The sequence below is a fragment of the Bos indicus x Bos taurus genome, chromosome 25, assembly GCF_003369695.1.
Source record: "Bos indicus x Bos taurus breed Angus x Brahman F1 hybrid chromosome 25, Bos_hybrid_MaternalHap_v2.0, whole genome shotgun sequence".
Taxonomy (NCBI): Eukaryota; Metazoa; Chordata; class Mammalia; order Artiodactyla; family Bovidae; genus Bos; species Bos indicus x Bos taurus.
In genome coordinates, this window is record NC_040100.1 from 18,735,843 (window position 1) to 18,762,541 (window position 26,699).

The 26,699-nt window shown below is 46.2% G+C and overlaps 1 protein-coding gene across 1 annotated transcript in view; it reads right to left on the minus strand.

The window, feature by feature from the left end:
- Positions 1-1,744: 1,744 nt before the first annotated feature.
- HS3ST4 (heparan sulfate-glucosamine 3-sulfotransferase 4) overlaps positions 1,745-26,699 on the minus strand; it is a 496,738-nt gene continuing 471,783 nt past the window's right edge. The window contains exon 2 of the mRNA XM_027527667.1: positions 1,745-3,794. Coding sequence (XP_027383468.1) covers positions 3,158-3,794 — 637 coding nt within the window. The 3' untranslated portion in view covers positions 1,745-3,157. The remainder of the gene's footprint in view (positions 3,795-26,699) is intronic.

The following is a 26,699-nucleotide window of genomic DNA, read 5'->3' on the forward strand; positions in this document are numbered from 1 at the left end:
ACCCACTCCAGTATTCTTGCCTTGGGAATGTCATGGACAGAGGATCCTGGTGGGCTACAGTCTATGGGGTCACAAAGCATTGGGCACAACTGAGAGACTAACGCTTTAAGGGCTTGATATTCTGAGTTTATAGGGACAGGTAGACAGCCAGGGAGGTGGGACATGGACAGTGGTGTGACTGAGGGGCTGAGCTAATATGTGATCATCCACTATATAAGAGATGGAGTAGGCTAGAGCAGTGGTCATTCTTGCGTGTATGCATGCACAGTGGCTCAGTCATGTTTGACTCTTTGTGACCTTATGGATTGTAGCCTGCAAGGCTCCTCTCTCCATGAGACTTTCCAAGCAAGAATATGGGCGTGGGTTGCCATTTCCTTCTCTAGGGGATCTTCCTGATCCAGGGTTTCCTGAATTGGCAGGTAGATTCTTTACTGCTGAGCCACCGGGGAAGCCCACTGGTCATTCTTAGCTCATGGAAAAATATCTTTAAAATTTTCCTACCATGAGCTGCTCCTTTGACCTCCTAAGTTATAAGATTGCCCCTTACTTAGTTGTCACTGAACTCCAAAAGAGACCTAGTCCTCCAAGGAAGGCATCAATCCTAGGGACCACCTCATTCAGAAGTGATCCCCGCAAAGGCATGAACGCAGGGGAGGAAGGAGGATGAGAGGGACGAAGAAATACACACGTGAGACTTCCCTCATTCTCCATCCCAGCTTCATAACACTAGTTTTGGAAGGGTAGATGTCTGGGCCCCACCCGAGAGATTCCAACCCTTTAAAAATTCTGCAGTGCACCTTAGGACGTTGTAGCTTGAAAATACCCCCCACAGCTGCCTCTAATACATAATCAGAGCCACTCCTTGCTTTGCTTATGACGTTAGTTACTTAGTTGTGTTGGACTCTTTGCAACCCCATGGACTGTCGCCCACCAGGCTCCTCTGTGCATGGAATTCTCCAGGCAAGAATACTGGAGTGGGTTGCCATTCCCTACTGCAGGGGGATCTTCCTGACCCAGGGACTGGAAACTGCATCTCCTGCATTGCAGGCAGCTTCTTTACTATCTGAGCCACCCGGGAAGCCCTTGCTCATAAAACAGGGCTCCAAATCAGTCATCCCACACTACATTCTTCTGATCAAGCAGGCCCTGTCTTCTTTCAAACAGGTGTGAATGTGTACGTGTGGCACAGTTTTATTTGTATCTTCGTTTACTTTGGTGGTTTAGTCACTAAGTCATGTCTGACTCTTGTGATCCCATGGACTGTAGCCCACTGGGCTTCTCTGTCCATAGAATTTTTCAGGCAAGAATACTTGAGTGGGTAGCCATTCTCTTCTCCAGGGCATCTTCCTGACCCAGGGATGGAACCTGCCTCTCCGGCATGGCAGGCAGATTCTTTACCGCTGAGCCATCAGGGAAACCCTTTTTTACTTTGGTAGTAAAGGGATATATGCTGCCTTCAACTCAATAACTATTGTTTTAATCTGGAAAAAAATTGTCAGATTGTTTCTGAATCTTGCACATCAGTCTGTTCCTTGGCAGGATGGGTTAAGAGGGGAGGACACCGCACCCTTTATAGGAACTGCTTCCTTTGTGCTGTTTCAAGAATCATCCTGCCCTGCAGATAGAATTCCCTGGCACAGTGGATAACCTGGGTCGTCCTGGCTATCCCAGAGAAGGGATACTCCCAGAATTCAGGGGGGTGGAGGTGGGAATGGAGGTAATCAATACAAACACACCATCAAAATCCATCAATCAGATTGCATTAAGCTTTATAACAACACAGTTTTCAGTTAGCGGGAGAAATGACAGTTTAATAACAGTTGAACAGATTTCACTCCCTCCCCCCACTCATACATATTTCCAATTTTGCTAGAACAGTTCCTGGTTCTGGAGATCTGTGAAGAGTGTTTTATGTCAAATGCTGCATTTTAATGGAATCAAACTAATGCGAAGGGACATCTGATGCAGCAGCCCTTGATGGGGGTGTCCGCAGGCAGCCCTTACCCTCCCCCACCCCCTGACACTGGGTCTGACAAAGGGAGTCAGTCTGCTTGTTGCTGCCCCAATATGTGCCATCTCTGAATCGAGCAAACGAAGCATGAGATGACCACGAAGGGGAGATGGTGGGACAAAGAGAGAGATGGTGATCAACCCCCTGTGGGTTGGGTTGCTAAAGGTTATTAATAACAAAAGACATGCCAGCTCTCTGGGCCCTGCCCCACTGGGGACCCTAAAGGACAGAGCCCCTCCAATAGCTCATCTCAGATCCATGCTGCTGAGGGTCTCAGAGATGGAGACCTCCCACCAAGAAGACTGGTTTTCTTTTTTCACTCCCAGAGATGGCATTCATCTTTCCCAACCTCAGAGCTCTGGGCTCAGCTGCCACTCCCTTGCTCTAAGAGCAGTCCTGTGAGCCTGATTCTAAGGAGGGCCTAGGCTAAGCTTCTTTACCACCCAGGATACTCATGAAGAGAGGGACCCAACTGCCCTTTGAAGGCTCTTAGAAGGAAGGCTTCCAGGGATGTCAGCTTTTTTTTTTTTTGGTGAGGAACGTGCATGCCTCTGCCTTCATCAGATGAGGAGTGAGGAAGTCAAAGGTTGTGGGATGAGACCTTAAGGAGAAGCCTTGAGACACCTTAAGAGGGAGGGTCTTGCTCCCTAGGAGTCCTGGAGCAATCAGCCACAATTAGTATTCTGGCGAAATGCCAAAGCAGAGGTTGATCGAGCAGGGGCCTTTGCCAGATGTGGGGCTAGAACTCAGGCTTCTCAAATTAAAGTGAGAGGCCCCTGCCCAAAGTAGACCTTCCCTTCTTTCTTATCATTTAAACAAACATTCATGGCACTGTCTCTGACCTTGACCGCTATTTATCCTGTCTTCAGACTAGATTAACCAGCAGAAGACAAGAATTAGCAGTGGATTCTGGTGGCCACCTGGTCAACCAGATGCTGCTACCCAGGCAGGCCTGGTACCCTATGCTCATGCCAGGGGATCCATCTCTCTGCCTAAGCCAACAGCGTTGGAAGCAATCCTGACTGGACAAAGGAGGAGATCTACTCGGCACCCCATCAAGGCTGAGGCTGCAGACCCTGGGGGATTCAGGACTTGGGTCAGGAGCCTCCCTAGCAACTCGCCAGCCTTGCCGCCACATTGCGAGCCTCATTTGTCACCCTCTTCCTGTTCCCACTGGAAATCTTGACCAGTCATTTGGTAAAACATCATGTTGAAGGGTTTGTAGAACTTCCGCAGTCTGTGGATCACATCCGGGTCAATGCGAGGATGAGTCCGACCCTTGCTCTTGCCTAAGCACCTGGGGGCACTGCTGTCTTCTGGCTTCTTTAAGCAAGGGAACCCCTTGGTTTTGTTGAAATAGAAATGTTTCTCAGTCACAACACGCTTGAGGCCTAGAAAATCCTGTACTTTGGCCATTTCCCCGGCGGGGTCCACTATGAGTCGCTCACCGCTGACGAAGAGGATCTGAGAGAGGGGGAAATACTGGAGCCAGTTTTCCAGATGCAGAGCATAGATCCCTATTCGAATGGCACTCCAGGAGGCGTCGATCAGCCCTAGGGTCCGATTTTTGAAGGCCAGCACCTCGAAGGTGGGGATCTCGGGTTTCTTTGACAGGGTCTGGGTGTAGTCAGAGATGGCCCTGGTCACAGGGTTCCTCACCACCACGATGAGTTTGATGTCCTTGGCCATGGAGTGGATGCGCTTGGGAGCCTCGTTTGTCACAAAGTAACTTGGCGTCTTCTCCATGGTTAACTGCCCATCCAAAGTCTTGGGCATCACATTTCTAGAAGAAGGAGGAAAACAAGAGAGTGGTTATTCCTATTCAGAAATAACTGAACTTGTCCCATGAAACATATGATATAAACAGCTCAGTGGGGAGAACTACCAAATAAAATTCATATACACTTGGAAGTTCTTTTTAGACGTGTTATTTGCTCAGTCATGTCCAACTCTTTGCGACCCCATGGACTATAGACCCCCGAGCTCCTCTACCCATGGAATTCTCCAGGCAAAAATATTGGAGTGGGTAGCCATTCCCTTCTTCAGGAGATCTTTCTGCCCTAGAAATTGAAGATGGGTCTTCTATACTGCAGGCAGATTCTTTACCATCTGAGCCACCAGTGAAGCCCTTTTTAGACTATATGTCCCACTATAGTTCTGATTAAAGTATTTTCATAAAAGGCAGCAAAAAGCTTGTGCATTCATTCTTGGGAATGTTATACACCTGGCGTTTAAATTGCAGCTCTATCTCTTGCCAGTTATGTTTAACCTAGTTGGACTCTCAATTTCTCTGTGTATTAGTTTTATAATCTCTGAAATAAAGATAATGATAGCACCTACTTCACATGGTTGTAAAAGGATTAAAGGAGATAATGCTTTTAAAGCATTTAGCACAGAAGCTGGCATGTGTAAAAGCTTAATAAATCAAGGATAGATTGTTGTAGTGGCTTTCAGAAAGTGTTTGAGCTCAGCAAGACCTCAAAGGTGATCTAGCCTAAGGGTGGGCAAACTACTATATGCCTCCTGTTTTTGTATGGCCCACAGGTAAGAATGACTTCTCATCTTTAAAGTGAAGTGAAAGTGAAAGTCACTCAGTCATATCCTACTCTTTGTGACCCCATGGACTGTAGTTCGGAAGGGGGAAAAACAAAAATAATAAGACTAACATTTTGTGGCACAAGAAAATTGTAGGTTCACATTTCAATGCTTATAAATAAATTGTCATTGGAACATGGCCATTCATTCCTTTCTGTAAAGTCTGTGGCTGCTTTTTGCATCTACATCGGCAGAGTTGAATAACTGCAAACAGAGACCATATCACATGCAAATCTGAACATATTTTCTAACTGGTCCTTTAAGATATCATTTGCTGACCCCTGGCCACCTGCAGATTAAATAAATGTAAAAGGCTTTGAAATAGTGTCCAGTACCACCCTACTGTTCATTGGAAGGACTGATGTTGAAGCTGAAACTCCAATACTTTGGCCACCTGATGCGAAGAGCTGACTCATGGAAAAGACTCTGATGCTGGGAAAGATTGAGGGCAGGAGGAGAAGGGGATGACAGAGGATGAGATGGCTGGATGGCATCACTGACTCGATGGACACGAGTCTGAGTGAACTCCGGGAGTTGGTGATGGACAGGGAGGCCTGGCATGCTGCGATTCATGGGGTCTCGAAGAGTCGGACACAACTGAGCGACTGAACTGAGCTGAACTGAATCTAGATTAAAAGGGCCCATCTAGTCAAAGCTATGGGATGGCACCCCACTCCAGTACTCTTGCCTGGAAAATCCCATGGATGGAGGAGCCTGGTGGGCTGCAGTCCATGGGGTCGCTAAGTGTCAGACACGACTAAGCGACTTCACTTTCACTTTTCACTTTCATGCATTGGAGAAGGAAATGGCAACCCACTCCAGTGTTCTTGCCTGGAGGATCCCAGAGACAGGAGAGCCTGGTGGGCTGCTGTCTATGGGGTCGCACAGAGTCAGACATGACTGAAGTGACTTAGCAGCAGCAGCACGTATGGATGTGAGAGTTGGACTATAAGGAAGGCTGGGCACCAAAGAATTGGTGCTTTCGAACTGTGGTGTTGGAGACTCTTGAGAGTCCCTTGGACTGCAAGGAGATCAAACCAGTCAATCCTAAAGGAAATCAACCCTGAATATTCACTTGAAGGACTGATGCTGAAGCTGAAGCTCCAATACTTTGGCCACCTGATGTGAAGAGTGGACTCACTGGAAAAGACCTTGATGCTGGGAAAGATAGAAGGCAGGAGGAGAAGGGGACAATAGAGGATGAGATGGTTGGATGGTATCGCTGACTCAATGGACATGAGTTTGAGCAAGCTCCAGGAAATGGTGAAGGACAGGGAAGCCTGGTGTGCTGTAGTCCATGGGGTTGCAAAGAGTCGGATATGACCGAGTGACTGAACAACAACAAACCTAGTCAAAGGGTTTCCGTGGTGGTTCAGTGGTAAAGAATCTGCCTGAAATGCAGGAGACTCGAGTTCAATCCCTGGGTTGGGAAGATTCCCTGGAGAAGGAAATGGCAACCCACTTGAGTATTCTTGCTTGGGAAATCCCATGGACAGAGGAGCCTGATGGGGAGTCCATGGGGTAGCAAGTGAGTCGTATATGGCTGAGCAACTAAACACACAATTGTCCAATCTAGTCCAAAGGCGTCTTTATGCAAATGAGGAAAAGGAAGCCCAAGGACAGGGAATCAAGCAGGTTTTGTGACTTCAGCAAGTTGAATCACATCCCTGAGCCTTATTATCTTCATCTTCAAAATTCTGAAACTTACCTCAAGTTCAGCTGAGAATGAAATGAATGACATATATCAATAGTGTGACCTACAGTGTGACAACATCTAGCACAGATCTGGTTTCATACATGGGATTTCTTCCTTCTTGGCTCCCAAGTTTGGTCAGTAAGGCCATGATAGGTCCCACATGTGTGTGCTCAGTCACTGCAGTTGTGTCTGACTCTTTGTGACCCACTGGACTGTAGCCCGTCAGTCCCCTCTGTCCATGGGATTCTCCAGGCAAGAATACTGGAGTGGGTTGCCATGGCCTCCTCCAGGGGATATTTCCAACCCAGGGATCGAACGCACATCTCCTGTGTTTCCTGCATTGCAGGTGGATTCTTTACCACTGAGCCACTGGGGAAGCCCGATAGATCCCACACCAGGTTCCATATCTCTTGGTTTCCTTCCCAGGGTTGCTTCTCAAATCCATCCCTCCATCCCTGTTCACCTTTGGAGTGGTCTTGTCTTATTTGAGAGCTTCAAGGGACTAAAGGAGTTTGATGCTATTGGTCCTCCAATACCAACGTGGCCAGTCTATCAGTGAGAAAATGAGGCTCAAGATCCTATTATACAGTCAATTTGCTGCAGGCATATGTGGACCAAAGTTAATTGACGATAAACCCGTTGCATACCTGTTAGTACAGCAGGGCATCTGCCACCATGTACTCCATTAAGTCTGTTCACTCCTGAGCCTTGCACCAAAGTGGTACATTTAGGATTACACAAGACCTCTTTGTTATGATGACACGCTTTTAAATGTCTCAGCTAATAAAACTTAATACAGACGAAGATCCCTCAGCTTCCCTACCATAATTAAATTTATTTACTATCGCCTGTGTGGAGAAAGAATGACTTTTCTTTTATCTCTAATTCACATGCTCTGTCAATAATTAATTGCTACTGGGTTTTGAGCTTTCTCGGCAAGCACTTTTATTAGGCAAGAGGAATGTGCCTCTTGTCTAATGCAGAGATATTCACATGGAGTTTGACGTCGTTTGGGTATAATGATTGGGCAGTGAGCAGTTTTCAGATCAAAGCAATAGCTCTGGCCATAAGTAATCATACTCATCTCGAACAGACATCATCTCCCCAGTATTTTGAACGTCGTCACATTTGTGTGCCTCTTTGGTTTTCGTCAGATTTAATTATGTTGCTTGGAGGGGCAGTGCTAAGGAACATAGTTTTGGGGGAGTCAATTGTCTGATTTCAGAGTTCTGACTACCCTTATCACCTTGATGAAGTGACTAAACCAACCAGTATTCTTGGGCTTCCCTTGTGGCTCAGCTGGTAAAGAATCTGCCTACAATGAAGGAGACTTGGGTTTGACCCCTGGGTTGGGAAGATCCCCTGGAGAAGGGAAAGGCTACCCACTCCAGTATTCTGGCCTGGAGAATTCCATGAACTGTATAGTCCCTGGGGTTGCAAAGAGTCAAATACAACTGAGCCACTTTCACTTTCACAAACCACTCTGACTCTCCATTTTCTCATCCAAAAAATAGAGTTAATAAGTGAAAGTGTTAGTCACTCACTCGTGACTGACTCTTTGTGACTCCATGGACGGTAGCCCCCCATGCTCCTCTGTCCATGGAATTCTCCAGGCAAGAATACTGGAGTGGGTAGCCATTCCCTTCTCCAGTGGAATCATCCTGACCTAAGGAGTGAACTTGGATCTCCTGCATTGCAGGCAGAGTCTTTACTGTCCGAGCCACCAGGGAAGCCCAGGGTTAATGAAAGTCCCTCTCTTATAGGATTGTAGAGAAGATAATACAGGTGAATCACTTTGAATAGTGTCCAACGAATGCCAGAATTTTAAAAGCTTAAGCCAGGGGTGCACAATCATTGGGACAGCAATTATTAGAGAAGAATAAGGAGAAAATATTTATGTTTAACCAAATGGAAAAGTTGAACAACATGAAAACTAAGGAATTGATGTAGAAAAATAAAAAAGAATATTCTGATTCAAGCCCATATCACCATACTTCATGATCAGGGGAGCTGCTATTAGTTTAGCTGGAGGTGAAGGAATATACTGATATCCCACTTTTATTCCAATTAGATTCTCTTATTTTATTATGAAACTCATGTCATAGTATAAAAATACTAAATAAATGTTGATGCAAAAAATACTAAAGATAGATATTTTTAATACATGGCCTTTTCAGAATTTTGCCCCTCAGTATATATACATTGCTCTTTTATTTTGTTGCTTTTTTTTTTTTTTTTTTTTAGCTTCTAGGGTTTTCTTCTCATCCGGTCTCTGCTGTTGACTTCTTAGAGCTCAGTGTTTATCTTTACACTGACCTCGTTCAAATTCATCTCCTTCACTTCAGCTAATTGCTGCAGTCTGTCAAGATCTTTGTGGATCCTGAGTTTTTTATCTGAAGCATCTGAGATAAATGGTATCCAGCCTGTAAGCCAATGTATATAGGGGAGTAAGTGTGTGCCTAGTTCAGTGATCAATGCAAAAAAACGGTATCCAGTCCTTATGGCTGAGACGGTAAAGAATCTGCCTGCAAAGCGGGAGACCTGGGTTCGATCCCTGGGTTGAAAAGATCCCCTGGAGGAGGGTGTGGCAACCCACTCTAGTATTCTTGCCTAGAGAATTCCACGGACAGAGGAGCCTGGCAGGCTACAGTCCATGGGGTTGAAAAGAGTTGGACACAACTGAGCAACTTTTATTTTTCAAGCCAGTGTGTATATAGGGAAGTAAGTGTGTGCCTAGCTCAGTGATCCATGGAAACAGCCATGAGAGGAGGGGGCTAGAGAAGGCAACAGAGAGAGTAGTGGGGAACAGAGATGCCTAAATGGCTTCGATTGTCATGTTACAGATAGATACCACCCGGCATTTGAGAGTTCCTGCATTTGGGGCACATATGGGAAAACCGTCTCATTTGTGGAATCTAGAAAAATGGTACAGATGAACCTATTTCCAGGGCAGAAATAGTGACACAGACACAGAGGACTGATATATGGACACGGGGTGGGGGGAGGGGAAGGTGGGATGAATTGGGAGATGGGAATTGACGTATATACACTGTTATGTGTAAAATAGCTAGCTAGTGGGAAGCAGCTATACAGCACAGGCAGCTCAGCTCAGTGCTCTGTGATGACCCTAGAGGGGTGAGATGGGGGTGGGAGGAAGGTCCAAGAGGGAGGGGATATACGTATACTTGTAGCTGATTCACTTCAGAAGCTAACAGTGTTGTAAAGAAATTATACTCCAATTAAAAAAAAAAAAAAAGATACAACTATTGTTGTGTGAGATATACTGGAATTGTTGCCAGTAACAAAGTATCCAGTAGATGCTCAAAATCAATGAAGTAGCAGTCCCCCCTTTCCAAAAAAGATTTTGAATCAGTTATATTCATTCATTCATTCCATAAATGCTCAATCCATAAATGGCAATATACTAGTGAAGACAACAGACAAGGTCCTTTCCCCCCACAGAGCTTCCAGTATAACTGCTACCTCCGATGAAAGGAGGGTTCTCTATAGTATCACATAAATAACTATTTTGATCAAAAGAGCAGGTATTATTACTTTTCACTTTTACAAAGAAGGAACCGGACTCAGAACCTGAAGATACTTTTTCAAAGTCTCACTGGGTGAGCTTATTCTTGGCTCCTAAGCTAATGGCCAAGCAAACATCTACCCCCAGCTCCTGGCAAATAGCAGGTGCTCGGTAAATATCTGTTGAGTGAATAGATGAGTAAGCCATTAGGCTCCTGTTCTAAGGCTTTGTTGTGATAGGTTTTGCTGCCCTAATCTCACCAATTCTCAGCCCTTATCTCCTCACCAATCTACTCACCTGGGTCCTTAATTCAGCAGCAATTTCTTTACATAGAAATAGCTAGATATTTCTTGATATCTGTCTGTCTGTCTATCTATCTAGGTATTTCTAGATACCAGCTATTTCTATATCTAGAAATAGAGCCTCCCTCTTCCTAAAAAAATAAAAATAAAAAAACAACTACAGGAGACAGCTCTCTAACATGTAAGACCAACCCCTCCCCACATGGGCTTTGAATATTATCTCCTTCTACCTTCTCAGGAATTTTTCATCCCAACTTTCCTTCTCTCTCCTGGTATTAAGTAAGTTCTTTTTGACTGGATCTGACATTTCACCATGCCCATGCTCTGACATCTTTATGTGCTTGAGGAATGGGGAGGTGACCAGTCATGCCAGAGGGGAGTGAGCAAAGCTAAGGAAGTAAGGAAAAGGTCAGGGGGTGTGGAGGAAAAGACCATGAGGTTTGGGGGTGCTGGTTCTTATGGGCCACCGGCAAGACACTTGATTTTATTCCATATGTGATGAGAAACCACTGGAGAACATGAAAGAGGAGAACATAAGCTTTACATTTTCAGAGATCTTTCTCCAGCTGCTTTGCTGAGAACACACAGGTATGTGGCAAGAGCAGAAGGAAGACTGCCTGCTAAGAGGCCACTGCTGGAAGGCAGGTCGGAGTTGAGGGTACAGGGATGCAGGTAGAGAGGGCAACCTGGGAAGTAGCGTTCAGAGTTGGGATGTCTTTAAAAAGTAGGGCCAACAGTCCTTTAGGATGGGTGGGATGTGTGTGAAGCGAGAGTGTCATAGAAGACTCCAAGACTGTTGGCCTGAGCTGATGATTAACTAGTAGTTTATCAAAGTGGAGAACACTGGAAAAGAAGCCAGTTTCAGGGGAAGAAACCAAGTCTGGTTTTGGACTTGTAATCTGAGATACTCACATGGAGGAGTGGATACGAGAGCCTGAAATTCAAGGGAGGTTCCAGTTGGAGGTGGACATTTACATCACGTGTTCACAATCCACTTGCCAGAAAAGCAGGGTGAAGGGATGTCAGAGTCTCTTCACCTTCACTAGGAGAAGGTGGGTCATGACCTTTGCCTATCTGGGGAGTCCTTCTGAAGAGACACAGGAGACACAGGTTTGATCCCTGAGTCAGGAAGATCTACTGGAGGAGGAAATGGCAACCCACTCCAGGATTCTAGCCTGAAGAATTCCATGGACAGAGAAGCCTCATAAGCTCCAGTTCAAAAGACTCACAAAGAGTCGGACATGACTGAGTGACTAAGCACACACCTGAATAGAAAAAATGCTTAGACACTGATGTGCAAAAATAAATTTTAACTCCATCACCAAGATTTTCAACTCCTTTGAATTCCCAGGGTCCCTGATAACTTCCTGTGTTACACAGCTTAAAATAATGTCATCATATGGTTAGGATAATGTAATAATGAGAGAAGGAAATGGCAACCCACTCTAGTATTCTTGCCTGGAAAATCCCAGGGACAGAGGAGCATGGTGGACTACAGCCCCAGCGGTCCCAAAAGAGTCAGACACGACTAAGCAACTGAACAACAAACATCCTAATATGGTTGGTTCCCATGGCCCCCGTGGCTAAGCTCAGTTTCTGGAAGACTTGGGCAATGTTTCACTCACCTGTGTATCCCCCGTGCTTGACACAGTCCCTACTGCATGGAAGCTGCCCCATAATGATGTGTGGTTGTTGGACAAATGAATGAATGACATACAAATGGAAACATGATCCTTGGAAGTCAGGAGAACTGGGGCAGTTTGGAGGGCTCCTCTAAGTAGGTTTCTGGTGCATGGGGTTCAGGATTTCTGAATTCCACATCATCTCCCGTCTGAGGCACCCTGCACTGCAGCATGGACCATATGGTGAGGAAACACTGCATCTGTGCTTGGAAAGGCTTGTTAACAGTATCTGGGGTGCCCAGAGCAGCCGTGACATCGGCATCAACACACCATCCTGAAGCCGAGAATCATCCCGCAAGATCACGCAGTTGCTCTCACAGCCCCAAATGTTTATGAGACACGAGCCAACACGCTCTCCAAGCTCCCCCACCTCCGCTCTGCTGGTGGGGGCACTGGGCTGGGCACAAACCCCATCCGGATGCAGGTCACCATCTGGGACAACAGCTTTAACAACAGAGATCCCACAGTAGTTATCAGATGCCATTTACTGTATGTGCTGTTTGGAGGCTGAGAGTTCAAATTCTGACACCAGATCGAGGTCTCCAAGCACTTTCAGACACTGGGCTCCACAGCCTGGTGCTTAAAAAGCACAGACTCCAGATGAACCGAATCTGGATTCACTTACTGTGACAGAGCAGACCCTTCCCAGGACAGACCCTCCTCATATCCTTTGTTTTAGCTCCTCTCTGAAGTCCCTAGATAATAGTAACTGATGCACATTTCCTGAGTTGTTTTACAGATGCTAAAACTCCCACCAAATTAGATGTTAACTATCAATACTAGTTATCTAGTTATCAGTACTAGATAACCATGAGCACACAGCCCCCCTGGCTTCTCAGAGCCTAAGCCCTGGTAACGTTAACGCCTGTGATGCCACCATCTGATTGGCTGATACTTTACCATCAATCAGAGAATTGTGCACAATCGGATCACATACCCTGTGATGGCCCTCCCTCTCTTGGCCTTTAGAAATGCTTTCCTGAAACCTCTCTGGGAGCTTGGGTGTTTTGGGCTCTAGCTGTCATGGACTCCCTGTGTGCTGCTGTGCAATAAGCATTGCATTTTCCTTCCCCACAACCAGCACCTGGTGTCAGTAGGTCAGTTTTATTTTGGGTGGGCGAGTGGACCTAAGTTTGGTTCAGTAACGTTATTACCCGTGTGACTCTGGGAAAATTACTAATCTAATATTTTGTGGCTCCATTGCATAATCTGGAAAAAAAAAAGCCATCATATTGATAATACCTATTTCTTAGGGATTTGGGGAAGGTTACTTTGGCCACCTCATGAAAAGAGTTGACTCATTGGAAAAGACTCTGATGCTGGGAGAGATTGGGGGCAGGAGGAGAAGGGGATGACAGAGGATGAGATGGCTGGATGGCATCACTGACTCGATGGACGTGAGTCTGAGTGAACTCCGGGAGTTGGTGATGGACAGGGAGGCCTGGTGTGCTGCGAATCATGGGGTCGCAAAGAGTCGGACACAACTGAGCAACTGAACTGAACTGAACTGATATGAGTTAACAGGCTTCCCCAGTGGGACTAGTGGTAAAGAACCTGCCTGCCAATGCCAGAGATGTAAGAGACACAGGTTTGATCCCTGGGTTGGGAAGATCCCCTGGAGGAGGTCATGGTAACCCAATCAAGTATTCTTGTCTGGAGAATCCCATAGACAGAGGAAACTGCAGGGTTACAGTCCATAGGTTTGCAGATTCTGAACGACTGAAGCGACTTAGCACCCACGCATATGAGTTAATATCTGAAAGAGTGCCTCACAGATAGTAGGTTCTCAATACATTGGTTGTGAATTTTTAAAACAACTTTCTCAAAAAGGTACTACTATCCTCCCTACTTTAGAGGTCAGGAAACTGAGACTCAGTGAAATTGATTTGTTAGTCCAAAGTCACAAGAGGTGGAACTGCAACTCAAATCCCAGGTCCATCCTGCACATTAGCCCAAGCTCTCAGTTACTGCCTAGCAATGTTTCACCAAACAACAGAGGCTCAGCAACGTTACATGACTGGCCCAAGGTCACACTGTTGGTAGGTGGCAAAGCTGGATTTTGAGCCTCATTATATGTGTTGTAAAGGTAGGCAGTCACTGACTCACCACTGGGAGTTACAGAAACCCAGGCCAGAAGCCCCAGAAATTCTTGCCAGATCAAACTCCATCGTTTAATTTCTGATATCTCTCTCTGGGGTATCATCAACTGAAGCAAATGGACAGCATCATGGACGCTGAGGGACAAGGTGATCACCCATGTAAGATGTAAAGAGTCCATTCTCTCTGGTAGGGTCAGCAGCTGAGCCTGCTTTTGGCTTGCCTGAATCAGATGTACACAGGCACCTCACATTTTCCCAAATGCATTATCCAGTGGGATAAATGGTGCATAAATGAGCAATATTTTTTGAGCCCTCCTGATAAACTGTAACTCAAGAGAATGGTTGTGAGAGCAAGGGCATGAGGCAGGGCTGTCTCCTCTGCAATGAAGAAAGAAACTTAGAGGGTCAATTGGGTACCTGCTACTTGCACAGCACTGAGCCAGGCAATTTCACGTATTATGCTGGCTCAGGCTCACCAGTGCCATATGAATCCCTGAGCCCATTACAGAGATGTGGAAACTGAGTCCAAGAGACAATAAACCCTGCTCCGGACCACAGGGCTGGACCCTTTTCTGCCTCATCCTGTTGGAGTTCATGCTGCTTTTCAAAGTCAACTTTTAGGAATCTTGAAATCCCTGAAGGTGAAAAGTCAAACCCTTGGGAAACCACATTTCTTATAAAGAAGACCCAAGAAAAGCAGCCTTTGCCGGGGCCATGTGGCTAAGGGCCAAACTGAAGCTGAGAAAGAAGGGATCCTGAGTGACAGCTCTGACTTCAGAACTAACTTGCCAAATGGGTTTAAGACAGGGATTTTTCTGTTTCTGGACCTGTACCATGAAAGGGCTTTGCTAATACAAATGCTCTCATTGATTACATCCAGCTTTGCTGGTGCTTAATATGTCAAGTATACAGTGATGATAAAGCGGGCATGATACCTGCCTGGCAACAGACCACGAGTTCCTTGAGGGACACACATGAATTTCCCACTTAAAAAAATTATTTATTTACTTATTATTTTTGGCAGCTCTAGGTCTTCATTGTTGCACACGGAATTTCTGTAGTTGCAACAAGCGGGGATTCCTTTCCACTTGTGGGGCGCAGGCTTTTCACTGCGGTGGCGTCTCTTGTGAACCTCAGGCTCTAGGTGCACAGGCTTAATTGCCCAGCAGAGTGTGGAATCTTCCCAGACCAGGGGTCGAACCCGTGTCCCCTGCATGGGCAGGCAGATTCCCAGTGACTGGACTGCCAGGGAAGTCTGAGTTTCCCATTTTTGTAAAGTGACCTGTGGTTCAGACGCAGCATCTCTGTTGTGGGCAGAAGTCTCTTTTCAGACAAAATTGCATCTGCCTCCAAGAGAGAGAAGGGGCTGACAGAAAAAGTGTGGGTAGAGGGGAGCAGAGCAGGTAGAGAGGAGAAGGGAAGGCTGAAGGTGATTAGAAAGGAGAAGAAAGAGAAAGAAAGACGAGAAAGGGAAGGAGTGGGGGAAGGAGGAGGAGGAGGAGCCTAGGCTGCGAGGAAAGGCAAAGAATGTAACTAACTGGAGAAGAAAGAGGAAAGCGTTCCAGGTTTGAATGACATGCAACCCCATGGTAGGAGACAAGAGCATACCCAGACCTCAGGAATACTTGTGCTTTCAAAGTTAGGGCCAGGCAGATACAGATATGTTAGGGTTTATGAAAGAAAAGACAGAATACCATTTCATTAATTTGGCCACTTCTTCTGCCAACTCTGTGCCGAGATCAAGAGAGAAAATGAAGAGCGAGATCTTGTCCTGAAGAAGTCTTCGTCTTCTAAAATGGCAAAGACAGTCTATTGGCTGTGTTGGATTGTGGAGGCCAATCCTTGCGTCTTGGGATTCACAGAGGTTCACGAGTTTCAGAGAGGGGAATCATTGACTGAGCGTTGACTTGATTCCAGGGTCCACGATCACCTTCTTCAGAAGCTCATCAGCGGGTGCTCATCCTGACAAAGGCGGGTGACCCAGTGTTCAACTTTGGGGTTCCATCTCTGAATCATAACTCGCTTTAAGCAACATGTTTCATGTCTTTGATCCTCAGTTTCATCATCTGTCAAATGGGTGTAATAACACCTCTTCCTCATTCACAGGAAAAGGTGCCCAGCACAGCACAAATATTGGTCAGTGTTCCCCCTTGTTATTACTGCTAGTGTAACGTAGCACATGGTAGATGCCAACAAATCTGTGTGTTGAGTGAGTGAAGGAGACAAGTCCTGCTTAAATTCTGAATCTAAACACCTATAATTGGTTGCCTAATACATGTGTTGTTGTTGTTTAGTCACTAAGTTGTGGCTGACTCTGTGACCCCATGGACTGTAGCCTGCCAGGCTCCCCTGTCCACGGGATCTCCCAGGCAAGCAAACTGGAGTGGGTTGCCATTTCCTTCTCCAGGGGATCTTCTTGATTCAGGGATCGAACCTGCATCTCCTGCATTGCAGGTGGATTCTTCACCACTGAGCCACCTGGGAAGACTCCATGATACATATCAGTTCAGTTCAGTCGCTCAGTCGTGTCCGACTCTTTGTGACCCCATGAATTGCAGCATGTCAGGCCTCCCTGTCCATCGCCAACTCCCAGAGTTCACTCAAACTCACATCCATCGAGTTGGTGATGCCATCCAGCCATCTCATCCTCTGTTGTCCCCTTTTCCTCCTGCCCCCAATCCCTCCCAGCAAGAGTCTTTTCCATCTGTATATGATGACCTTGATTCACAGAAACTGACTTCTTCAATGGGCATTAATACGACCCATTCTGAGAGCACTGAAAAGCTTCTGTTTGGCATAGAATCCAGGGAATTTCTAGAAATCTTATTTGCTGTGCCATCCCAGGGTGCCCAAGCACTTGGGAAACTTCAGTGATAGACAGAGCTTGGCCAGTTTATAGGGCCCATGCCTCAAACTGAACGAATCACAGGCTTGCTTTTATTTCTCCTTGTCATCTCTGGCTCCTCCCAGTTCACCCACTGGGCTTCAGCATCAACAGACCACGATATGACAGAAGCTGAATCGCTCATATGGCCTGATTTCAGAAAACACATATGGACAAAAAGCAACTAAGAAGTCAACAATCCCTTAAAATGAATTTGTGACAGAGTCTTCACCACTGAATCTACATTTTTTAAATTGGCTATGTGCGTGCCTATGGGGTTTTTAGATTAAGTTGACACTTATTGATTAAGTTTTTGGTATCTCTAGGGATGTGAAGGTCCTATGCAATAATTCCCGAGCCCACAGTTTGGGAAGCAGGGCTCTAAAACCTAAGCCTTGCTTACTGACAACCTCAGCTCCATCAGCGTCTTCTTATCCACAAGGCTCCCTCCAATCCTTCCTCTTTCGTTAGTGGCCCACCTCACTCCAGAGATTCAAAAGCAAGATGCTTCCTGATTTTAAAGGAACAGGATTATGGCTCACTTCACCTGCCCCTGACTGGGGACTCCACCCAGAATGTACTTCTCTGATACTTTACTCACCCACATTCAAAGAGTGCCCGCCGCAGAACCTCACACACCAACTTCTATCAGCTGTTTTATTGTAGCTTCTTTCCTCCGGGCTCAGCATTTCCAAGGGCAGGTGCCACGATTAACTGATGATTACAGAGATGTCAGCATTGTCTGTCCGGGCACCGTGTGCTCACGATTTAACAGACGGTGACAGGAGAGGGCTCCTCTCGGGAAGGCGGCATTCCAGCTCTCTGCACCTCACACTGCACTCCCAGCTGTGTGTCAGCTCAGCACTGCCTCGGGGATTCTGCCAGCCCTGCTTCCTTCTCACCAGCATCCTGCAGCTGAGCCAAGCCCTGCTTGCTCCGGCTGAGTCTGCCTCTCTCACCCTTATTTATGCACATCTTAGCCCTCCTGCCTGGCTCTCTTCCTGGCTCTGCCATCCTCACCCTAAAGGACTTTGGGCTGAGACTTCCCTGGCAGTCCAGTGGTTAAGACTCCACACTTCCAATGCAGGGATGCTGGGGATGTAGGTTCCATCCCCGGTCTGGGAAATCAGATTCCACATGCTGCATGGCGTGGCCAAATAAATAAATAAATGATAAAAATAAACACAGGACTTTGGGAAACCTATTTAACCACCCCCAGTCTCAATTTCCTCAGATGATGAGGATCCCAAGCAAGATCTATCCCAGAACACGTCAAGTCGAAAGAGCTCGTGCTTATGATACTGCAGTAGAATGAGTGTTTGTGCCCTGCCCAAATCACATGTTAAGTCCTAACACCCATTGGGATGGAATTAGGGGGTGTGGCCTTTGAGAGGGGATTAGGTCATAGGGTGGTGTTCTCATGAATAGGATTAGTGCCCTTGTAAAAGAGACCCCAGAAATCTCCCTCCCTACTTCTGCCAGGTAAGTACATAGTAAAAAGATAGCCCTCTCTGAACCTGGAAACAGGTCCTCAGCAGACAGTGAATCTGCCAACACCTTGATCTTGAAATTCCCAGCCTTCAGAACTGTAAGAAATAAATGCTTAAGCCACCCAGTCCATGGTACTTTTGTTACAGCAGCCCCCAAACAAATGAAGGCTCAGCACAGTGCCTGGAAGGAACTAACTGATCAGTACAAGTGTTAATTACTGTTGCTCTATTTATGAACCCTGTTTATTCACTGTGCATTCACAGAGAATGCCATCCCTGGGACTTGTGCTAACGGTGAGGTTATTTCACGTTTACCTCAGGTGCACCTTAAAACAAACTTTGTGTTTGTAAATAATTTGTACATGTCTCTTCCTTGTTGATGCAAGGAACCTGATCGGCTAGAGAGATAAGGCTCAGTCAGAGCACTCGATGTTTTATTGGTGGAAATGTTGCTCAGGTCAACTCATGCCTGGCCATGGACATTTGTAAATAACTCGATCAAGATAGAAGCATCCATCCATACTTGACAGGTGTGAATTGTGCTGGGAAGAGGGTGCTTCATCACACGGCCAGGCACCAGCTCTAGTGTTGAAGGGAACTATTCTCTGGGATGAGAGACTGCAGCCCAGGAACCCTTTTTCTCTACGTTTGGCCAGAATGGCAGGACCTCCTGTCCTACAAACTGCCCAGGTAAGAACCTTCCACGAATGTCCTTCAGATATGTCCTTCATAAAGTTGCATCCCCAAATCAAGATCTCTAGCTTCAATGATGCACAGCACAATCATTAATTAATCAGTGCACCCTACCAGGCCTGTACTTAGACCGGACTTTCACAGCTTGGAGTGCATGAAATACTAAACAGATTTTCAAACCCATCCATCCAATCATATAACAGATGGAGAAATGACAGATAGGAAAGAAGATCAGTGCACACCTAGAAAGATATACACAAACATACACACAATGCCTCAAAGACTGTAATATTATATCATCAGATATTCATGCACACCCATCCCTTACAGAGTGTTTCTGTTTCTCTCTCTCTCTCTCCCCCACCGCCCACCCCCCACACCCCTACTTTTCCCATTACTGGCTCCTTCTCATTATTCAAGTCTTGGCTCAAACATCCCCAACTCAGAGAGCAATCCCCTTACCCAGGCACCATCTAAATCACTCTGCTTCACACTGGCCTCTTTTGTTCACTTCCTAGGGCTCCTTGTTATCTGACATTATCTTGTTTATGTGTTCATTTTCTTGTGTTTGGTCTGTCTGTCCTAAAGGAAAGTGAAATAAAAGTCACTCAGTCGTGTCTGACTCTTTTTGACCCCATGGACTGTACAGCCCATGGAATTCTCCAGGCCAGAATACTGGAGTGGGTAGCCTTTCCCTTCTCCAGGGGAATCTTGCCACCCATAGGTCGACCAGGTCTCCTGCATTTCAGGGGGATTCTTTACCAGCAAGCTCCAAAGAAGGAAGACAGTCTGGCGCTCGTGTATATTGCTGAATCACTCAGCATCTCACTTAGTGCCTAGAATTTAGACATGCTACTGCTGCTGCTGCTAAGTCACTTCAGTTGTGTCTGATTCTGTGTGACCCCACAGACGGAAGCCCGCCAGGCTCCCCCGTCCCTGGGATTCTCCAGGCAAGAACACCAGAGTGGGTTGCCATTTCCCTCTCCAATGCATGAAAATGAAAAGTGAAAGTGAAGTCACTCAGTTGTATCCAACTCTTTGCGACCCCATGGACTGCAGCCTACCAGGCTTCTCTGTCCATGGAATTTTCCAGGCAAGAGTACTGGAGTGGGGTGCCATCGCCTTCTCCGAGAATTGAGACATGGGTCACAATAAATATTTGCCCAAGAATTGGAAGAGATAAAGGAAGGAAGGAAAAGACAGAGCCCAGTTGGAAAGATGAGAAGGGAGAATAAAGGAAAAGAGGAAGGAAGAAAGGGAGGGAGGTTCAGAGAGAGGGAGGCAGAAAGGATGGGAGTAAGAATGGAGAGTTGGCTTCTTGTCATCATTCAGGTCTTACATTAAATGCATGACTTTGGGCTATTGTGAAAGCCATGAGTCACATGGAAATATTTAAATGTAAATTAACTAAAATTAAATTGAATTAAAGATTTAATTTCTCAGGGACAGTAGCTACATCTCAAGGGCTCAATAGCTACAAATGGCCAATAGCTACCGTGTTGGAAGTACAGCTCTAGTACATTCCATCATCACCTAATTTCTATTGGATGACGCAGGTCTGGTCCATCAGCTATAATTTTTGTGACATCACACAGCACGTAAAATTCATCTCTCAGAGAGGCGCTCTCTGATCATTCTACCAAAAGTCCAGCCTGCTCCAAGTCACTCTCTATCCCATTGTCTGCTTTCTCTTCTTCTCCACACTTTGTGGCGTTGGTCAAGATTTGGAATTAACCACTTTACTTGTTATTGGTCCACATGATTTCTGATGCCTTTCTATCTGAAATTGAACTCTCCAATGGCAGAACTTTGTCTTGTTCACTAGGTATTATATCTATCTTTCATAAAGCATGGTATATAATAGGTACTTAATAAATTACAGGGAATAAATGGATGGCCCCTCTGAATCGGCACATTCGCATTCTTACACTCTATACACTCATTTCATGCATCCACACAGCGGGACAAGGGAGGTGAAGTAAGGGCTAAGTTGGTGGCAGGTGGGCCTCCATCTCTTCACCACTAGTTAATGTGTCCATGCTTATTTGCTCAGTAGCGTCTGACCCTTTGTGATCCCACAGACTATAACCCACCAGGCTCCTCTGTCTGTTGGATTTTGCAGGCAAGAATACTGGAGTGGGTTGCCATTTCTTCCTCTATGGATATTCCCAACTCAGGGATCAAACCCTTGTCTCTTGCATCTCCCACATCGCCTGCATTGGCAGGTGGATTCTTTACCACTGAGCCGCCCAGGAAAGTGAGAAGGTAGAAAAGGCTGAGTGCTTATACCTGCTCTCGTCCACAGTCCAACCTCCTTCACTGAGGCTCTACACAGCTTGCCAGACTTGTCAGGGGCTGGACTCAAGAGTCCTCACCAGGCTCTAGCACCTGGGGGAGGGAATCTTGGGACGATCCAGGTCCAGGGTGTGGAATCTGTGCTGCTGGCTGGTCAAGGAGGGGCATACACAATGTCACAGCCTTCGTTTCATGTCTGATCAATTGCCTACAAACTTCTTCCTCTCATATCTATCTATCATGATCAGGCAGTCATTATATCAATGTGTTAAGATAGCTCCAGTTTTGGAGAATGTTTTCAGGGGGAATAAATATTCCCTTGCTGTTCTCTTTTTATGCATCTACGAGATCCTCTCACGATAGTCCCAGCAAAGTAAGAGTCTGCTTTTGCTGAAAGATCCCAGCGAAACATGGCACTGCCCTCAGATGATTGTGAATCTCATCTTCTGCTTGGACTCACTCTGCCTGATCTACAGAATTTCTGGTCCCACTCTGGAGCTCAGCACACACTTGGTATGCTGCCTGGGGAAACAGGCTTCCCTTTTACTTGTCAACCTCTCTGGATACATTCTTTTTCAAAAATTTTTATTTAGATTTGGGGAATAGACAATTAACAAAGTTGTGATAGATTCAGGTGCGCAGCAAAGGGACTCGGGCATATATATACATGTATCCATTCACTCCCCAACTCCCCTCACATCCAGGCTGCCACATAACATTGAGCAGATTTCCATGTCCTATATAGTAGATCCTTGATGGTTGTCCATTTTAAATGTAGCTGTGTGTACATGTCCATTCCAAACTTCCTAATTATCCCTCCCCCATAAGTTCTTCTGTTTTTAAATAATTGTATTTATTTCTTTTTGGCCATCTGGGTCTTCATTGTGGCGCGGGCTTTTCCCTAGTTGTGTCAGGCCGGGGCTGCTTTCTAGCTGCGGTGCGCAGGCTTCTTTTTGCGGCGGCCTCTCATTGTGGAGCTTGGGCTCCAGGGCATGTAGGATTCAGTAGTTGCGGCTCCTGAGCTCCAGAGCACAGGCTCAGTAGCTGTGGCACATGGGGTTAGTTGTCCCACAGCATGTGGGATCTTCCTAGACCAGGGATCAAATTCATGTCTGCTGCACTGGCAGGCAGATTCTTTACCACTGAGCCACCAGGGAAGCCCCCCATATGTTCTTGTGAAAGTATTAGTTGCTTGGTCCTGTCCGACTCTTTGTGACCCTGTGGACGGTAGCCCACCAGGCTCCTCTGTCCATGGAATTGTCCAGGCAAGAATACTGGAGTGGGTAGCCATTCCCTTCTCTGGGGATCTTCCGGACTCGGGGATCGAACCCAGGTCTCCTGCACTGCAGGCAGATTCTTTACCATCTGAGCCACCAGATAACAAGCCGCAAACCAGGGTGCCTTGAGCTGGGATATGTACGCTACTCTGATTCCAAGGGAATCAAATGTTTCCCTGTCCAGACCCAAATGGCTGAATTGAGAAATATTAACACCATTGCCTCCTTTCTGGATAGATGCTTTCCACCCCCTAGAGCTCCCCATTTGCCTGCAGCCACTCCTGACCCTCGTGCATCATTCGTCTCATAGCTTAGCGCTCCTGCACAGAGCTGGGTGTCTTCAGGTGAGCATGTACACAACGGGAGTGTGCTGACACAAACAGCATCCCACCCTATGTAGCATTCTAAAATGTGGGCTTTCTACTCAAGAATACTTCTTGAGGTTGTCCTTTATCAGTTCACATCCCATTTTTCAATGGATGTTGCTTTCTGTAGCATATGCAAACCACAACATTCAAACCAAATATGTTTACTTAGCCATTTCCCTGTACAGGGTCTTGGATTTTCATCAATTTTCCACAACAACAAATAAGGCTACAGTGAGTACCCCTGCACATGCCTCTCTTTGGATGTTCTTGTTTATTTTCCTAACAACAGCCCTACAGAAGTTGGATTGTTGGGTCATGGGAGTTTGAATCTAAAGGTCTTCATAGATACTAGTACATTGCCTTCATGTCAAATCATGCTTTCAAATGATGTGTAGGGGCTTCCCTGACAGCTCAGTGGTAAACAGTCTGTTTGCAGTGCAGGAGATGCAGATTTGATCCCTGGGCTGGGAAGATCCCCTGGAGAAGGAGTTGGCAACCCACTCCAGTATTCTTGCCTGGAGTATCCCATGGATGAGGAGCCTGGTGGGCTACAGTCCATACGGTCATACTGTTTGGTCATACACAAACTGTGTAAGAGTACCCTGTCCCCTCACCTAATTTCCAATTCATTTTCACAAAAAGGAAAACGAAAGTGAATGTTTTTGGATTAAAGCTCAGGGGTTCATTTTTTTTCTTTTGTATGTGTCCAGATTCTAAATACTCCTGATGTGCATGCTGACCTTCTTCATTTCCACCACCCTGGTGGTAACCATCCTTCAGGACTCAGCTCACACATGATAAGACACCTCCCTGCTCTGGACTCAGCTGCCTGCTCTGTTTCTACCATTGACCCATCACACCATATGGCATGTATGTATTTCCTTGTCTTCTTTATCAGACTCTGAGTAACTTGGGGAAAATGCCAAAATAGGCTCCCAGAAAAGATTAACACCCTGCTCTGTCCAGATGCTATAATAGGTCTTTGCCAGGAATGCATGTGCCCCTGGCGGCACCAGGAACAGGTGGAGTGTCATGTGAACCTTGAGCATTAAGGAATATTGATGGGAAAAGAATTATTTGCAGGATGAATGTGATTGGATATAAGTGAGCAGAAACAGGACTTCCCTGGTGGCTCAGACGGTAAAGCATCCGCCTGCAATGCAGGACACCCAGGTTTGATCCTTGGGTCGGGAAGATCCCCTGGGAGCTCAGCGGGTAAAGAATCTGTCTGCAATGCAGGAGACTTCAGTTCGATTCCTGGGTTAGAAGATCCCCCAGAGAAGGGATAGGCTACCCACTCCAGTGTAGAAATGTCCCATATATATATATGGGAAGTAAAGAAACAAAGCATGCAGCTCTCTGGGAGAAACCTGTTCTAAGCACAGGAAACAGCACAGAGGTCCTGGGGTAGGAGTGTTCTTGGTGTGCACAGAGTCAAGATGGAGGCCAGTGGGGCTGGAGACCACAGCAGAAGATGAGATCAGAGAGGTCCAATGATGAAATTTCATTCTAAGTGTGACAGTAAGTCCTTGAAGTTTTTTATGCAGAAGTATCATGATCTGACAGAGAAGGCAATGGCACCCCACTCTGGTACTCTTGCCTGGAAACTCCCATGGATGGAGGAGCCTGGTAGGCTGCAGTCCATGAGGTCGCTAAGAGTCGGACACAACTGAGTGACTTCACTTTCACTTTTTCACTTTCCTGCATTGGAGAAGGAAATGGCAACCCACTCCAGTGTTCTTGCCTGGAGAATCCCAGGGACGGGGGAGCCTGGTGGGCTGCCGTCTACGGGGTCACACAGAGTCGGACACGACTGAAGCGACTTAGCTTATCATGATCTGAATTGTAATCTTCCAGGACCACGTGACCCGATGCATTGGAAGGGACTAAGCAGGGATACAGAAGCTGGGTAGCTCTGAGGAAGTGATTGCAGCAGGCCAGATAAGAGATGGTGGTGGGAGTGATGCAGTGGGAAGAGTCTGGGCATCCTTGGAAGAAAGAGCTAATAGAATTTTGTAGATGGATGATATTTGGATTGTTAGGGGAAGGGAGGTATCAAGGTGACTTCAAGTCAACAGTCCTAAACAAAAACTGAGAGAAGATTTGGGTATGGAGTCGGGGGAGATCAGGAGCTCTGCACCAGATATGTTATCCTCGAGATGCTTTGTAGACATCCAGATGGAAATGTCAGGTAAGCAGTGAGTCCAGAAGAGATCTGGAGAAACATTTAAAAGTTGCCATATACAGGTGGTATACACTAAAGTATATACAGAGATGAGAAAAAGTCCAAGACTGCCCTGGGACCTTTCTACACTGACCTCACAGGTTGGGGGTGTGGGGAGATGGACATGCCAGGAGATAAGCCTGCGAGGTGTCTCCAAAGGGACAGGGCATTTGTCCCCCAGTTCTCCGCCAATTTTTGCCTCCCAGAACTGTGACCCACTGCCAGGGTACCAGCACCATGCCCAGTTGCTCCCTCCCCTCTCTTCCTCTACCCTGAAACGAATTACTAGCACCAGTTAATGTTTGCTCTGGCTCATAAATGCATAATGCCTACCACACAAACCTCAACTGCCTGTAATTGAGACTCATGCACATGCAGAAAAGATTGTGTGCGTGGAAGATATAAATGATGCTGTCGCCTGAGGTTGCTGCAGGAAACAGGGCCACTGACATGGAAATTGCATTCCGCATTTACTACCTAAACAGCCTGCCTCCCTTTGCCACTGCCACCCTGGAAGGTAGAAGGAATTAGTTGTAAATATTTTACAGTTGGTAATTTGTGGGAGTAAATCACAGTTCGTTTTGCCAGAGAGTGAATGGAACGAGCATGACATTTTTTTCCTTTTAGGGGTTACTTGTGATGTCATCATCCTGATTTCATCCCGCATTTAATTTAGTCCTCAGCATGTTTATGTCTTTGTCATAGGGCTTCCCTGGTGGTGCGGTGGAAAAGAATCTGCCTGCCAATTCAGGAGAGGCAAGAGACGTGGGTTCCATCCTTGGATCGGGAAGATCCCTTGAAGTAGGAAATGGCAACCCATTTCAGTATTCCTGCCTGGAGAATTTCATGGACAGAGGAATCTGGTGGACTACAATCCATGGGGTTGCAGAGAGTCAGATACGACTGGGCGTGTGTGCGCACACATGCACACACGTGCACACACACACACATAGTGTGAGTTATTGTGTTTCTTTTGTATGGGCAGGAGGGGTAACGTAGGGGTGGGGTCGGGAAAGGAAGCAGGATTTCTCTTGGTGCACCAAGCCTGAGGCCCACTGGGTACCAATGCTCATCACCCAGCAATTCATTCATTTACTAAGCAATTTCTCATTGATAACTAGATGGTCTGCTAAGTCCTAGAAGATGAAGATCAATATTACTGGTCCCTGTCATCAAGGAGTTCACAGTCTATTTGGGAAATCCCTGATAATACCTAAAACTTACTCATACCAACAAATGTTCAGTATTATTATTTATTGAGATCTTACTGTAAGTTCCAAGTGCTTTACAAGATTAAACCCATTTCACCCTTACAACAATCCTCTGGAGTGAAAATTACTTTTATCCTTGTTTTACAGATAAGAAAACTGAGGCTCGAGAGAGTTCAATGACTGGTCGGAGGTCACACAATGAGCAGGATTCCAACAAGGCAGCTCCCTTAACCCCATCAATGTTTCCATTTCGTATGTAAACAAGTAAGAAGAGGAGGCTAATTATGATTAAGCATCTATTTCATTTGCTTTATGATGTAGGTCTATGCTTGGTGATTTCTACAAC